Source organism: Cajanus cajan, chromosome 4 (genome assembly GCF_000230855.2).
Source record: "Cajanus cajan strain Asha chromosome 4, NIPB_CcT2T_4, whole genome shotgun sequence".
Taxonomy (NCBI): Eukaryota; Viridiplantae; Streptophyta; class Magnoliopsida; order Fabales; family Fabaceae; genus Cajanus; species Cajanus cajan.
The window spans coordinates 15,216,959-15,232,216 of NC_138520.1; the positions used below are offsets into that span (position 1 = coordinate 15,216,959).

The 15,258-nt window shown below is 34.0% G+C and overlaps 1 protein-coding gene across 1 annotated transcript; it reads left to right on the top strand.

The window, feature by feature from the left end:
• The first annotated feature begins 1,322 nt into the window (after positions 1–1,322).
• On the top strand, positions 1,323–15,045 carry LOC109795091 (DHBP synthase RibB-like alpha/beta domain-containing protein). The gene is made up of 9 exons (XM_020354506.3): positions 1,323–1,687; positions 1,764–1,879; positions 3,130–3,183; positions 3,276–3,300; positions 3,515–3,637; positions 4,163–4,329; positions 13,188–13,257; positions 14,055–14,153; positions 14,708–15,045. Exons 1-9 carry the CDS (start codon positions 1,496–1,498, stop codon positions 14,786–14,788), a joined length of 927 nt encoding a protein of 308 aa, XP_020210095.1. The 5' UTR covers positions 1,323–1,495; the 3' UTR covers positions 14,789–15,045.
• Positions 15,046–15,258: the final 213 nt, after the last annotated feature.

Consider the following 15,258-nt stretch of genomic DNA (forward strand, 5'->3'; position numbering starts at 1 on the left):
TATCTTGGGTAGAAATGTATGATAGATATCCCACTTATGAACTATTGCGTGTATGGTCCTCAGATTAGGATTTTAGTGATCACTTTTTTTTTAGTTTAAAGGAAATATCTTCATGAAAAGGACAAATTTGAAATGTATGCATATGAATTTCCGTTGGTGATTATAGTTATTTAGATAAAATAAGTATTTTTTTTTACATGAGTATTATTATTATGCATTTAAAATGATGTCTGAGGACAATTTCAATACGTTTTTTTTCTTCTTTTTTTTGTAATGAATTTCAATACGGGTTTGATAGTGGATTTAGTTATTATTTTAATACTTTTATTTTTATTTTATTGTGTTTATAGAAAAGTATTTACTCTAATGAAATGGATTTTGACTAAAATTTTTACATGCAAGAATATTTTTTTTTATCTTATAAAGAAATTGAATTCTTTCGTATTATATTATAGTCATGGTTATGATTCACCATGTTTAGTAGTTATAAAATTTGTTAAAAAAAAATTCTTTTTCCTCAAATACTATCATATGCTATTTCTTAATAATAGGAGAAGATAAATCTTCTGTTGTGTGGTGACTATAATAGTTTTTTTTAATCAAAATTCTATAATGTTAATAATTAACGCGACAATTTTGTGCAAGGGAAAAATATCAATAAGAGAAAAGATAAGCTAAATAATGTAAAACAATTTTATAATATCATTTAATTATAAATCATTATATATGTTAAATTAGTAAAAAAAAAATGTATTTTCGTTGTAAAGAACTAATAAAAGTATATGATTAACGTTAAATAGTGGAGTAATTGAACAATTTAGTCAGAGAAGTAAAAAAAAAATATGAAAAAATTGTCAACATCAAAATAAGATATTTATTAAAATTTATAATAATTATTTTAAAAATCATATTTTTTTTAACTAGTTGATATATCAATTTTTATATTAACGGTATATAATAATTAATTAAATTCTTAATAAAAATAAGAAATTTAATTTTAATATATTGTCAATATAAAGTAATAACTAGTTAGAAATTATCTTATAATTTTTTAAATAATTATAAAAAATAATAAGAAAAAATATTTTGTGTCTTTATATGTTTATTTTAAAAGAATTTAATTTTTTAAAAAATTTAAAAATAATAATACTCAAAATAAAAATAAAAATCAAAAGGATAATTACAAAAGTCTATTTTTCATAATAAGTATAGATTAATTTGTATATTTATCGCAAAGAAGTGTAAGATGATGTAAAAAAAAAAAAAAAAAAATATTAAACGGCGTCGTTGAATAAGTGACGACGATGATCAACAAAGTTTCTAGTTTTAACCAAACAGAAAAGAATCAGAAGTTTCTTTAGCGTCGTTTCTGTTCATCCCACTGGCACGCAGCAAAATCGGCATTGGAGAAGTAACTAACTAGAGCATGCCCACATTCTCTTACTTCAAAATTCGTTACCTTTTTCTGTGTATCGGGTTACAGTGTTGACGCAAAATGCAAACGGTTCGTGTTTGTGGGGATAATCAGCTATGGCGTTACGACGCCGTCTCGTTCTTCGGCTCTCGCGTGTCGTTTCGGAGCACCCGTGTGTCGTTTGGCGCTCCCAGAAGAAGCCGAGTGGTGTCCAAGGTTGTTAAGCGCAGCCCCAAGCGTCTCAAGTACACTTCCGGTTCTCGCTTCACCAAGGTTTGTTTTGACGTGCCACGTGTCGCGCAACTGTTAACTTTGATTGTTAGTTTTGACGGTTGGTGATGTTGAACAGGAGGATGGTTTGGTGTACGTTGAAGCAGACCCGTCTGCGTCTGACTCTTGGAAATTGGAACCGATTGTTAGTATGTTGAAACAAGGTGCTGTTGGTGTCATCCCCACTGATACCCTGTAAGTGTTCTTCAATTATTCATAAATGTTTGCTTTTGGTTGGTTTGGTTCATTTTTGTTTTTTTAAGCAGCTCAAGTGCTTATTTGGTTCAGTTTAGTTCATTTGACAAGTATCTTATGCTTTGTGCAATTACATTTGATCTGGGTTTTATGCCTTTTCTGTTTCCTTATCTTATTCAACCCGTTTTGACTGTTCAACATTTTGAGTCAGTTTGGATACCAGCTTAGAAGCGCATTCGAGAGTTTCTCTACCAAGAAGTACTCTATTTCGATAGAGAAACTCTCAAAGCGTTTTTAGTTTATATCTAAACAGACTCTTAGTTAATATAAACTGAAATAACATTTGTATATTCTCCTGTTGCATTGGATGATCTGGTTAAGGGAGAGAAAAGAAAATGAAGGAAAATCATCACATTTTTATGGTTTGTACCGTGTGAAAAGAATTATGAAGAGAAAACTATTGGTGCTATGTTTGAACTCAAATGAAATGTGTGTTGGTAATTAGAGGATGAGAGGGATACAGATCATAGGCATATGCCCGGAAGAGAGAATAAGTCCAAGAAGGTCATATTTTTTTATTAAAGATACAGCAATTGTACATGGTGCTCTTATTTGTACAAACTATTGAGCACTAACAACAAGCAAGTGACCTTAATAAACTAAGTGGTTAACTAACTCTATTGGAATTTTACTCTCCTAATAAGGAGTCACTCCCATTGAAGGTGTGTAAGACTTCTCCTTAACTTACCCTAAATGATGTTTAATGTCACATTAATTAGGGCTAATTATGTTTACCACTCCCGGGGTTGGCTCTGATTCCACTTGCACAGTTACACCCTACATGTTTGGAAAATTATACTTAGTTCTCTTATTTGATAGTTGATATATTATTCTTACACATTTTTGTTTTTTAAAATTTACACACACCTTGCATACTTTTATTTATAAACCACACACAGTACCTTAAAAATAACAAAAATAAGAGGTAGGTGGATGCAATTTTCTAAATAAGTGAGGTATAATAAGTTTAATTAACACTGATATCAGGGAGGTCAGTGCTTTCTCTACTAATAAGTTTTTCATATCATTAATCCTCGTGGCAGAAAAAGAAAATGTTTCTACATGTTAACTATGATATGATTGTGTGATATATAACAGTCCTATTATCCATTAATATCTTCTTATCTTCATGTAAATAAATTGATGGAGGTCCATAATTGCCCATCATTGGGTTTTCTTTCTTTATGTAGGTATGCAATTGTATGTGACCTCAGAAGCCACTCAGCCATTGAACGTCTTCGTAGGTAGGGAGCTTTTTGCCAATCTTAAATATTTTTTTTGTTCCTAGATTTTCCATTTTCGTCCCCATTAACATTTTTTTGTAGTGGTGTTGCAGAATCAAGAATATAGAAGCTTCAAAGGTGAGGAGTACTGCTTGTCTTAGTCACTTGTACATGTGCTTCCAATTGGCGTACTACTTTTCTCGTTATGGTGCATGCCACATGCTTGCAATCACTTTACATTTATTTAGGTTGGACTGTGTTTGACATAAAATTAACAACTTTCTCGATGTATATCTATACCTGGTAATATTACTTTCAATCATTAATGTTTATGATAACTCTTTTCTTGCAGCCTCTTAGCATCTTGTGCTACTCATTTCGGGACATAGACAAGTACACAGTTGGATTTCCACGTGGTGATGGTCAAGGCCATGCTAATCTATTCAAAGCTGTTAAGCATTGCTTACCTGGTCCTGTAAGTATGTTCTCTAGTTCTAATGAAAAAATAATTGATGAATTTGTGGACATTTTAATGATATTTGGAGGGTGAAATTTAATTGTAACCTGTCATTTCCTGTAGAGACCATGAATTACCATTCTACTTAATATAATCAAGTAGGTTCCCATTTATTTCCTGGTGTTCTCTGCCAACTTGAATGCCCTTGATAAAAATGATGTGTTTGTGTATATTAGCATAAAAAAAATCTAAAATTTAAACACAGTTCTTCAGATCTGTTTGCTGAAAACTTAAGGAACAAGGAGCTTTACGTTGTAGTTGTTAAGTGAATGGATGTCTCTATCAGTTCATTTATCTTTAATTGTTGTGTGTATGTATTTAAAAGCCTATGATGATTACTTCCTAACTATGTTATGCATCATCCTTACACTATAGTGTCTATGCTGCATAGTCTGCCAATTATTCATTAACTGTTCTTGAGTGACAGTACACATTCATCCTTTTTTATTGCTGAATTATTCATTAACTGTTATTGAGTGACAGTACACATTCATCCTAATTGCAAGCAAAGAATTACCCAAGCAATGCATTAGGTTTGGGACTTCTTCTGCCAAATATGCATCAAGAAAAAATGTGGGTGTCCGCATGCCTGATGATGCCATTTGCCAATCAATACTAAAGGAGATGGATGCACCATTAATATGTACAAGGTTTGTTGAAATTGTTTCATCCTTTTTTACTCTTTGCCTAGGGAAAGAAAGATTGTTTTCTAGTAACCAGAGTTGTCAAGAGGTAAAATGTGGATTGAGGCAGCCACCCCAAAAACCACATCACTTGATAATTGATATGGTAACAAGCCACATCATTGAAGTGATATGGATACTTAATAATAAATTATAAAGATCACAACAAATCATGACCAAATAACATTTAAATTCAAATAAACAACATTAAAACAAAGTAATCAAAATTGAAAATGCTAGAAACATAATAATAGAAGTGCACATTAAACATAATGAAAATGAGACATAATGGCAAGTATCCAAGAAAAAAAGGGAGATAATGGAGAGAATCTTTTGCGTCAGTCCAGATTAGATGAGTCTGAGTGAATAAAAGCATAGATAAATAAGAGGATAAAGGGAGTTTCAGCTTCTAGATTTTAAGTCACCGATGGCAGGTAAGTCCCATTTATGTATTTGTGTGATAATATGTTCATGAAACCTAAAGTAGAAAGCCTTATTTATACAAATGATAATCCTATCTAAATTGGAAATAAATCATGAGAAGGAAATATGGTCACCAATCTTTAGAGATAATGATAAAATAGAGAAACTAATCCTAAAGAATAATCTAAGATAATCTAGGATATGATCAAGAATAATGAATATTTTCTCGTATTGTAATACTCTCCCTCTCGAGTTAAAGCTTACTAAACTTCAAGCTTGTTGTACATACACCCCTTTTAGAAAAAAATAATAATAATAGGCAATATAATTTGCAATTGTAGAATGATGTGACATGGATGATTCATTGGGAAAGCTGTAGAGGAAACCTGTGAATTCTCTTGGAAAGCCTTAGAGCAAAGATGATTCCTTGGGAAAGCCCCAAAGGTTAGGTTGGTTCCTTGGGAAAGCTGTAGGGGCAAGATGATTCTTTGGGAATGTCGCAAGACCATGACAATTCTCTAGGAAAGCCACGAAGTGAGGTTGATTCCTTGCGAAAGCCACGAGACCAAGATGACTCCCTGGGAAAGCCACAAGGAGAAGTTGGTTTCCTGGGAAAGCCAGTAGGCCAAGATGATTCCCTAGTAAAGTTGTGGGGTCAATATGATATCTCTAATCTCTAGGAAAGTTGTGGGGGGCCAAGCTAATATCTCTAGAAAACTGCATGGCTAGGATGATGACTCTAGTATCAACTTGATGCCATACAGTAGTGAAAAACCTGAAAAAGGAGCCACAAATCTAGAGACAAATGAGCCAAGGACATATCTAGAATGAGGAGGTTGACATGAGTTTGGCATTGGTGAGATTAACTAGAATTTGCTTCCATAGTGGCAAAAATTGAGGGTTGAGTTTTGACATGTGCTAGAAAAGACCCATGTGTGTGGATGCTAAGAGCTATGCACATGGGTTGGAACTAGTAGGTTTTGTTTGGTTTTGGAATGGGATGCAGATTCAGAGGGTGGCAGTCAAAAAAGTTGTCAGAAAAGCTAAAGGGCCACTACAAACAATGATGAAAACACTAAAAAGGTAGGGAAAAGGGTGGCCAAAAAGAGAAACTACTTGAATGTTAAGATGGTTTTGAAAAAATGGTGTGTCTATCCACATTGCATTGCTCCATTCTAGATATATCTGATTGAGTATACAAACATACAACATAGGCTAGAAAAGGCTAAGAGCCTAAGACTTCACATTAGACATACAAAAGAAAATAATAATAAATACAGAAGCTTCCCTAATAAGCTATTCTAACACTGCCCTTCAAGCTGGAGCATACAGATTGTATGTACCAAGCTTGGAACATAAAAATTGAATGTGAGGCCCCCTCAATGACTTAGTCATAACATCTACAAGTTGTTCATTGGATGTGAGAAATTTAGTAACAATTTCCTTAGACAACAGTTTCTCTCTAACAAAATGACGGTCAACTTCTATATGTTCAATTCTCTCATGAAATACTGGATTGGAGGCAATGTGGAGTGTAGCCTGATTATCACAATACAATTTCATTGGATGACCTTCACAAAATTTTAACTCTTGAAAAATTTGTTTAATCCGCATAAGTATCTGGAATTGGTCTATTTGTGGACAAGGTGGGTTGAGTGACCTCTTGATTAGGGGCTAAAGGTTGAAGTGGTATGGACAGATGGGAAGAAACAGGTAGAACCTGTTGGATTGTCACAGAATCATTTGTAGAGGATAGAAAAAGGGGAGTTTGTTCAAAGAAGGTGACATAAGCAGACATGTAAAATTTTTTGGTCTTTGGAGAGTAACACTTGTACCCTTTATGGAGATGAGAATAGCCTAGAAAAACACATTTAATAGCTTTAGCCGATAACTTATCCAAACCAGGGGAGACATCATGGACAAAACATGTGCACCCAAAGACTCTAGGTAAGACATGAAACAAAGGTTCCTTTGGAAAGATAATCAAGTAAGGAATTTTATTCTCAAGAGAAGAAGATGGCATTCTGTTTATTAGAAAACTGGCCGTAAGAATTGCATCACCCCAATGATGTACAGGAACATTTGCATTGCGTATTAGGGTGCGTGCTGTCTTTACAAGGTGTCTATTTTTCCTTTTTGCTATTCCATTTTGTTGGGGTGTGTGTGGACATGTAGACCGATGTAAAACACCTTGTGAGGATAAAAAAGAAGATAATTCAAAGGAGAAATATTCTTTGGCATTGTCACTTCTAAAAATTTTGATTGTTTTTTCAAATTGATTCTTAATTTCATTAAAGAAAGAAACAAAAATAGACAAAAGTTCAGAACGATCTTTCATTAAGTACACCCAAGTACATCGAGAAAATTCATTAATAAAGGTTACAAAATATCTGAAACCAATAGATGTTACATGGCTTGGGCCCCAAATGTCTGAGTGAATGGTGGTAAAAACCAAGTTACATCTTTTTTCAGTTTTTTTGGGAAAGGATGATCTAACATGTTTGCCTAGTTGACATGACTCAACCTAACTCTTCCAATGTTTTGAGACTAGGAACTAAGTTTCAACTTGGACAAACTTGGATGACCCAAATGATCATGCAAAAGCTTGGGTGGCAAAACAGCAACACAAGATGCAGGTGGTTGCATTCCAAAATAGTAAAGACCACCAAATTCATGTCCTACGCCAATCATCCTGCTCGTACCACGTTCTTGAATGACATAAGATTCAACATTAAAAGTTACTGAACAGTTTAAGGATTTAGTTAATTGACTTAAAGAGATCAAATTGAAAGGACAATTAGGGACAAACAAAACAGATTTTAAATTTAACATAAGAGAAAGGGAAACTTGACCAATCCCTTTGGGAGCAATTTTGGATCCATCTGCTAAGGTAATAAGATGGGTTGATTTAAAAGAAGACATGGAAGAAAACATAGACTCATTACCACCTATGTGATCAGGGCACGATTGATTCATGGACTTTGACTTGTAGTTAATTGAGAAATACAAGTAGTAGAAATAGTAGGGGTAGAGGAAGATTGGGCTTGACTCATAACTTTCCATTGAAGATATTCTTGATAATCATTTTCAGGGATCTTCCTATCAGACTTTTTTGCTTGATCAGACTTGGACAAATTTTGCTGTCTTTTCTGGAAAACCATGGAGAGAGTAATAATTCTCGAGTAGGACCCATCCTTTTGCAGTAGGAACATTGAGGACGACCACTTCTAACCCCTCTTCCTCGGTTTCCACGACCACCTCTTCCCTTGGAAGAGACCATAGCAGAAGCTTCAACAATGGTGGTAAAATTTTTGCTCTTGGCTTCAGTTGGAACTCAGAGCAGTCTAGTAACTAGGTTGTCCATTGAGGGAATTTCATGACCAGACAGCAATTAATCACGAACATGATTAAAATCTGAATGCAAGGTTCGTAAAATCATCACCATATATAGCCTATCAAGTTTTTTCTCCATTCTTTCCAATGAATCATCATCAAGGAACAATCTTAGTTCTTCCACAGCAGCTTGAGCTTCAGCCACATGAGAAACCATATCATGACTAGTTTGTCTTAGAGAGGCTAATTTTTGTAGCATCATATAGCCTTTAAATGTCATTAGCATAGATATTTTAAGCCTTCTTCCAAAAAGAGCAACAAGTTTTCAAGGCTCTAAGTGTTCCAGTATATTGGGTTCTACAGATTGCCACAACACAGCACATAACTAAAAATCAATTTTCTTCCACTGAGCTTTATTCTCTGTTGACCCCTCAATGTCTTCCTTTTCTAGGTGGTCATGGTGCCCTTGACCAAGGAACCAAAGTTCCACAGATGCAGCCTATGACAGATAGTTCTTTCCATTTAACTTTTCTGTAGTAATAGTAGGTGTCCCCTAAAGAAGCCATGGGAGAAAAAAAAATGGAGATAGAGACAAGGAGAAGAAGATGAATAGTGGTCGTGGTCCAAATAGCCACCTGGAACAGTACACTAAGGTCTAAAACAGACCCAGAAGGCGTGGACGAGCACAACGGCGGTGGCACAACGGACTTCCGACGACCAGAAGGCGGCACGTGAGATACACGCGCTTGACTGAACAGGAACTTGGAGTGGCGCATGAGAGCACGTGGAGACTCCAATGCTCTTGAAACCAAGAGGGTTGGGTCACGCTCAACGAGGCGCACCAAACCCTATGGTTGCCAAAGAATTTGGTCGTTAGCAGACGACACGGACGATGGTGGACGACAAAGCGAGATCGGACCCATTCTGATACCAACTTGAATGTTAAGATGGTTTTGAAAAAATGGTGTGTCTATCTACACTGCATTGCTCCATTCTAGATATATCTGATTGAGTATACAAACATACAACATAGGCTGGAAAAGGTTAAGAGCCTAAGACTTCACATCAGACATACAAAAGAAAATAATAATAAATACAGAAGCTTCCCTAATAAGTTATTCTAACAAAACTAATAGTAATGGAGAGAAATACTCGGGCCAATTGATGGCAAATGTGGAAAATAGGCCCAAGATTTGGGAGGTGTACAATAAGAAACATAGCAACAAAACAAATTCATAAAGAACCACTAATTAATAACTTTATATTAAATGTGATTTTTTTTTTAAATTACCATTAGATTGAAAGTTCTATATTACTAGATCATATATATAAAATTTTATATTAATTCAAGATGATTTGATATCTCATTCATATACATTAAAATTGATGTAATATATAAATTTCAAAATATACTAAAATATAAACAATTTGATTACTTTTAAATTGTTCAATTTTAACAAAATTTGACATAAACATATAAAGTGATATGAAGTTATAATTCAATAGTTAGATCGACAAAATTCATATTTAATATAAAATTATTGAATAGTGTAATAATTGGTAAAAATTACACCGAAGTAATTTGGTCTCTCCATATATATATATATATATATATATATAGGTGTTAAGATCAATTAGTGTAACAACCACTAACTGAAGGACTAATTGTTCAAACTAATATCTAACCAACTTTGCATCATTACATCTAATTGACACATAACAGAAAAATTTACATGGGGAAATTATATTCTCACTTCCCCTTCGCAAGATCAAGGTAGTTGAGCTAGAAGCTTGAACGCATTAAGCTTGGATGATAAGTCTGAAAAACGAGTTGATGATAAAAGCAATTTGATCAATTCCTAAGATATTAATCTGCTTCTGAATAACTTTGGTCTCGCACAGAAAAGAGGTATAATTTCATATGCTTGGTGTGAGCATGAAGAACGAGATTGTGAGCAAGACGAACAAAACTTTGATTGTCACAAAAGCTAGTTGGCATGAAGGTATGGAGAGTTCGTGCAGTAGCATTTGAACCCATAACAAATCTCCAGCTACAATAGCTAAGTTGTGATATCTAGCATCTGTCTTGTAACCACTGTTTGCTTATGAGACCAAGTAATCAAGTTAAGACTGAGAAAAATAGCAACCCCGAAAGTAGAACATCGATCATCAATATCAGTAGTCCAGTTAGCATCAAAGTAGTCTCGTAAGCAGAGCGAGTAATTGGGAGAAGCTGGCAAAAGACGGAGATTAGTGTGTAAAGAGCCTTTAAAATAGCTAAAAATACGCTTGACAATAGTCTTGTGTTCTTCTAAGGGAGAAGCCATAAACTGGCAAACCTTGTTGACTACATAACTTATCTCAAGTCTAGTAATGTAGAATATAGTGCACCAACAAGAGAACAATAGTAGGAAATGTTAGAAACAACGTGAAATTCAAAGCAACAATCAACTTGAAATTCAATCGTTATCTCTTGCAAATTTACTAATACTTATCAAGATTTTTGTAATTTGTGGAACATGAAGCATTTGATGCAGTGCAAGAGAAAAATGCGAATTTAAGGTTCTTGTAATATTACTAGATCCAACAAAATCAATAGGTAGACCTTCACCATTCCCTATAAAGATATGATTAGGACCTTCAAAAGGAGTTAGCTGTTGAATGTTGTTGGCATTATTCGTGACATGAAAGGAGGCTCCAGAATTTGGAAACCATTGTTGTGAGGTAGACTGATTAGTGTTCGTTACGAATGCTTGTGGTGGTTTCTGCTGAGTGTATGGGGCAGTATGATTGTATTGATAAGGATTTGATGCCAATGGTTTAGGATGAAAACCAGGAGGAGCATCAATAGCATTGTTGTTCCAATGAGAGCCATTGTCAAAATGATAATATTGAAACATAGTAGGGGTAGGTTAATAATTTTGATTGAACATGTGATAGCACACTGTTGCTGTATGACCATGCCTGAAATACACTTGGCATTGAATATTGAAGTGACCTCCATGTCCTCTTCCTCTGCCAAAACGACCATGATAGCCACCACCATGTTTACTAGATGGCGGTTGGTCATGAAAATGGTTGTTGTGATTGGAGTTCTCATGTTGTGACGATTTAGGTTGAGAATTAGCATTTGTAACATTTATTGAAGGAGTCTTGCACATAGTTTTCTTTTTGTACTTTAATTGTAGTTCTTGAGCAAGTACAAGGCCTTCAACTTCTTCAATAGCCATTGGAGATACCTTGCTCTCAATAGGAGAAATAACAAGATCATAATCCTGTGGAAGTCCTTCAAGAATAATGTCCACATGCTCTTGGTGTTAAATCAGATCTCCTACAGAGGACAATGCATCAACGAGTGCTTTAACACGAAGAAGAAATTCATTTACTGGTCAATTATCAAGTGATGAGTTGTGAAGTTCATATCGCAGTTATCACACCTTCGTGCTAGTCTGGTGATGAAAATGAGTGGATTTTCTCCCAAATTTGAATTGCATGAGTACATCCAAGAATGCAAAAGTATCATGCAATGAAGATTGGATCCATGATAGAAGAAGTTGATCCTATTAACATTCGGATCACAATCTGAAGAGGTGAGAAATTTTGGAGGAATCATTAGTGCCCCAAGATAGTGATGCAGACAATGAGCTTTGATCATTAGTTCTACTTGTTGCCATTGGAGAAAATTTTTAGCAAGCTTTTCATTGATTTGATGATGAAAAGTGATAGCAGTAGAAAGAGGATCTAGGGATTCATGCGAGGAATCAACATTGGTTGGCATTTCTGTAATTGGAAGGGAGTGCCCAAAGGAGGTGTCGCTGATTACACTTCTAACTGCCAGAGGGAGAAAAGGACAGTTGGAAGACTTTTTAAAACACATTGGAAAAATGCTTGGCAGAGGAGATCAGAAATTGGAGACATGTGTATGTGTTAGGACTTGCATGAGATATCACAACAATGGTTAGAGGTCGAAAATAAGATGGACAATGGAAAATGTTTTTCTTACAGGAAAGATAACTAATATGAATGTAGAATCATAAAATAAAGTAGAACTCCATATTTTAGGAAGCTGAGCAGTGTAGTAGTAATGGGACAAGTCATGAGATGTTGAAATTGTGGGATTTTAGGTAGTAAGAGAGGAAACACTAAACAAAAAGAGTAGAGACTTAAGACTTTGAATATTTTCTACTGTGTATTGGGACGTATCACAATCTGGTTATATGTTCCCAAAGTCTAAGGCACTATATTTTATTTATGCCAATCATAATCCTAACTAAAAACGAAATAAATCATTAGATAAGGAAATATGGTAACCAATCCTAAGACATAATGGTGAAATAGGGAAACTAATCCTAAAAGATGATCTCAATTATTCTATGATATGATCAAGATAATAATGAATATTTTCATATAATCTAGCAACACCTATTGACTACGAAGCATTTTAATGAAGGGTAACTGAGTGAATATTATGGCAGTATCACAGCATCAGCCACCTCACCCTGATGTGGCCACATCAGGACCACTTCATCTAACCCTTTTAACCTCAGGCCATCTGAGGCTGGAGCGCTGGAGGTCTGTTTTTGACCCCATCCCAGCTCCTAGGCAGCCATACTAGCCACTTTTGATGTCTGTGCTAGTGTGTTTGGTTTGGCATTCAATGAACCCAAACCCACATTTGATGTTTCAACTGGATTTTTATGTAAAAAATCTTGTTTGGGAAAAAGCTGCTTTTATGTGATTTTGAGGCTGAATTTGATTCTAGTAAAAGCAACACTTATTTAACTTGTGTTGGGCTGAGAATTTCATACTAACTTTTACTATGAAGTATGAACTTGCTTTTGAGATTAAAGTTTCAAAACACAAATCATTTTACTTCAAACTCAATTTTAACCAAAATCAATCATGCAAAATCAAATATCATAAAAATTGAGTTTGTAAATGCTCACCCAAATACACACCTAGTAAGTGGATTTTTTTTTATTTGTTTATTTTGCTGGATAAGAATTTGTTGAATAATAGTTGATGTTTGTACCTTAATATTACTTTGACACTTTTCATCTTTCTTTTAGCATCAAGTTCCAGAAGGAAGATGAATGGATGATCGATCCAGTTATGATAGCTGATACATATGGACCAGAGGTATCACTCTTCTATTAAGGGTTGATGAATTTAGTCATTTTAAATAACTATGGAAATAATAATTTTGACCCTTGCTCTAAAGAAAAAGGGAATATTATTGGCAATTTGGCATTTATGCTTGTTATAAATAGACCATATCATGTACATAGCACATTATATTTACGTAGTCATCTTTCTCAAGGGAAACCTATTTTCCATTTTCCCATGAAGAATGTGACTGAACACATGTTCTGCACTCCGCAGTCTATTTAGATAAGAGTTTTGATATTCATGGCTCTATCAAGTAATATAATATAACTTCTACAAATTAATTTGGGTATAAGTTAATTTTAATTTTTGCATTTTCCCATGAAGAATGTGACTGAACACATGCTCTGCACTCCGCAGTCTATTTAGATAAGACTTTTGGTATTCATGGCTCTATCAAGTAATATGATATAACTTCTACAAATTAATTGGGTATAAGTTAATTTTAATTTTTGAGGAAACCTATTTCATTTTTTTCTTTTATTTTCTTTTCCTAGAGCAAACCTTGGGCTATTGCTCCGGTGCCTTCTTATTTGAAGGGGTTTTGGTGCCCCTCAGTACAAAAGTTGGGTTTTTAGGGGCAATAAGGTAAATTGATAAATTGTCTGAAGGCTATCAATTTACCTTATTGCCCCTAAAAACCCAACTTTTGTACTGAGGGGCACCAAAACCCCTTCAAATAAGAGGGCACCGGAGCAATCCCCCAAACCTTGATACTTTTTTTTGGGGGGTTATATTTCCTCGTAACAATTTTATATTGGTTGTTCTAGGGTCTTGATTTTGTTGTTGATGGTGGTGTAAGAGTGGCTGAACCGTCCACAGTGGTCGACATGACAAAACTGCCTCCCAAAGTACTACGACAAGGAAAGGTAGTAAGTTGTCAATTTACTACCACGTGATAAATCTTGGTTCTATTTGGAAAAACTTCTTTATAAAAACTTATAGGAGAAGAAAATTAGAAAAAAAATTGAAATAACATTCTCCATATGTTAAAATTAGATTATTAGATTATATATAAGTCAATTTTTAGAAGTTTTTCATATTTATTTTTATTACAAACTTCATTATGAACATCTGAAGAATGTGATGCCACTCTTTTACTGTGGTGCAATGCAATAATAAGTGTCTGAGGATCCTAAAACCACTAGCTAAGATATATTAAAATACATTTTTTGTGTTTTTAATATGATAAAATGTTGGTGTCAAAAAAATATGATAAAATGTTCTCCATTTTCATTGAATACTTTGCAGTTTTGTTTCCTCAATTAGCGTTTTATGGAAACTTGTTAATGTCATCACAATTTTGCCAGTTATGTATACACTTCAAAGTATATATAGCACATAGTATATCGTTTATATTTGATGCTCATTATAATAACCTCAAATCAATTAGACTTTGTTACTAAACAAATATGATGTTCAGGGTCCTATTTTACATTGGATGGAACTGGAAGATGATCAGATGATTGATGTTGATAAGGATCTAATCCCTGCTGGTATTTGAAAGTAATAATCCATTTCATTGAAGATTTAGTATGTTGAAACCTGTTCATGACTCTTTCCAACTTCTGTCCAATCCTCTCAATGAATTTTACTCATTTTTTCCCCTTCTTGTTGGTGGAAAGGTGGGAGCATAAATGAGAAAAAGGGAAATATATGTACAAACATGAGCATGTAAAGTAAATATTTCATTTCATGTAAATAAAAATTCATATTGTCAATCTCATTTTATTTGAAATGAATTCCCTTGTTTAGATTGTACGTATACTAGAAGCTATGAAGGATGTAAAGATTTTTTTTTTGGTGGGAAGATGTAAAAATAATTTTGTTCAGATATTATTTAGTTTTATTAACATTTTTTTAATTGTTGTAAAAAATTAACAATTTTTAATTATCTTACTATTAATAAAGGATACTACTATTGGTAACAGCATTTCATGTCCACTTTTATGTGGATATATTCTCCTATATAAT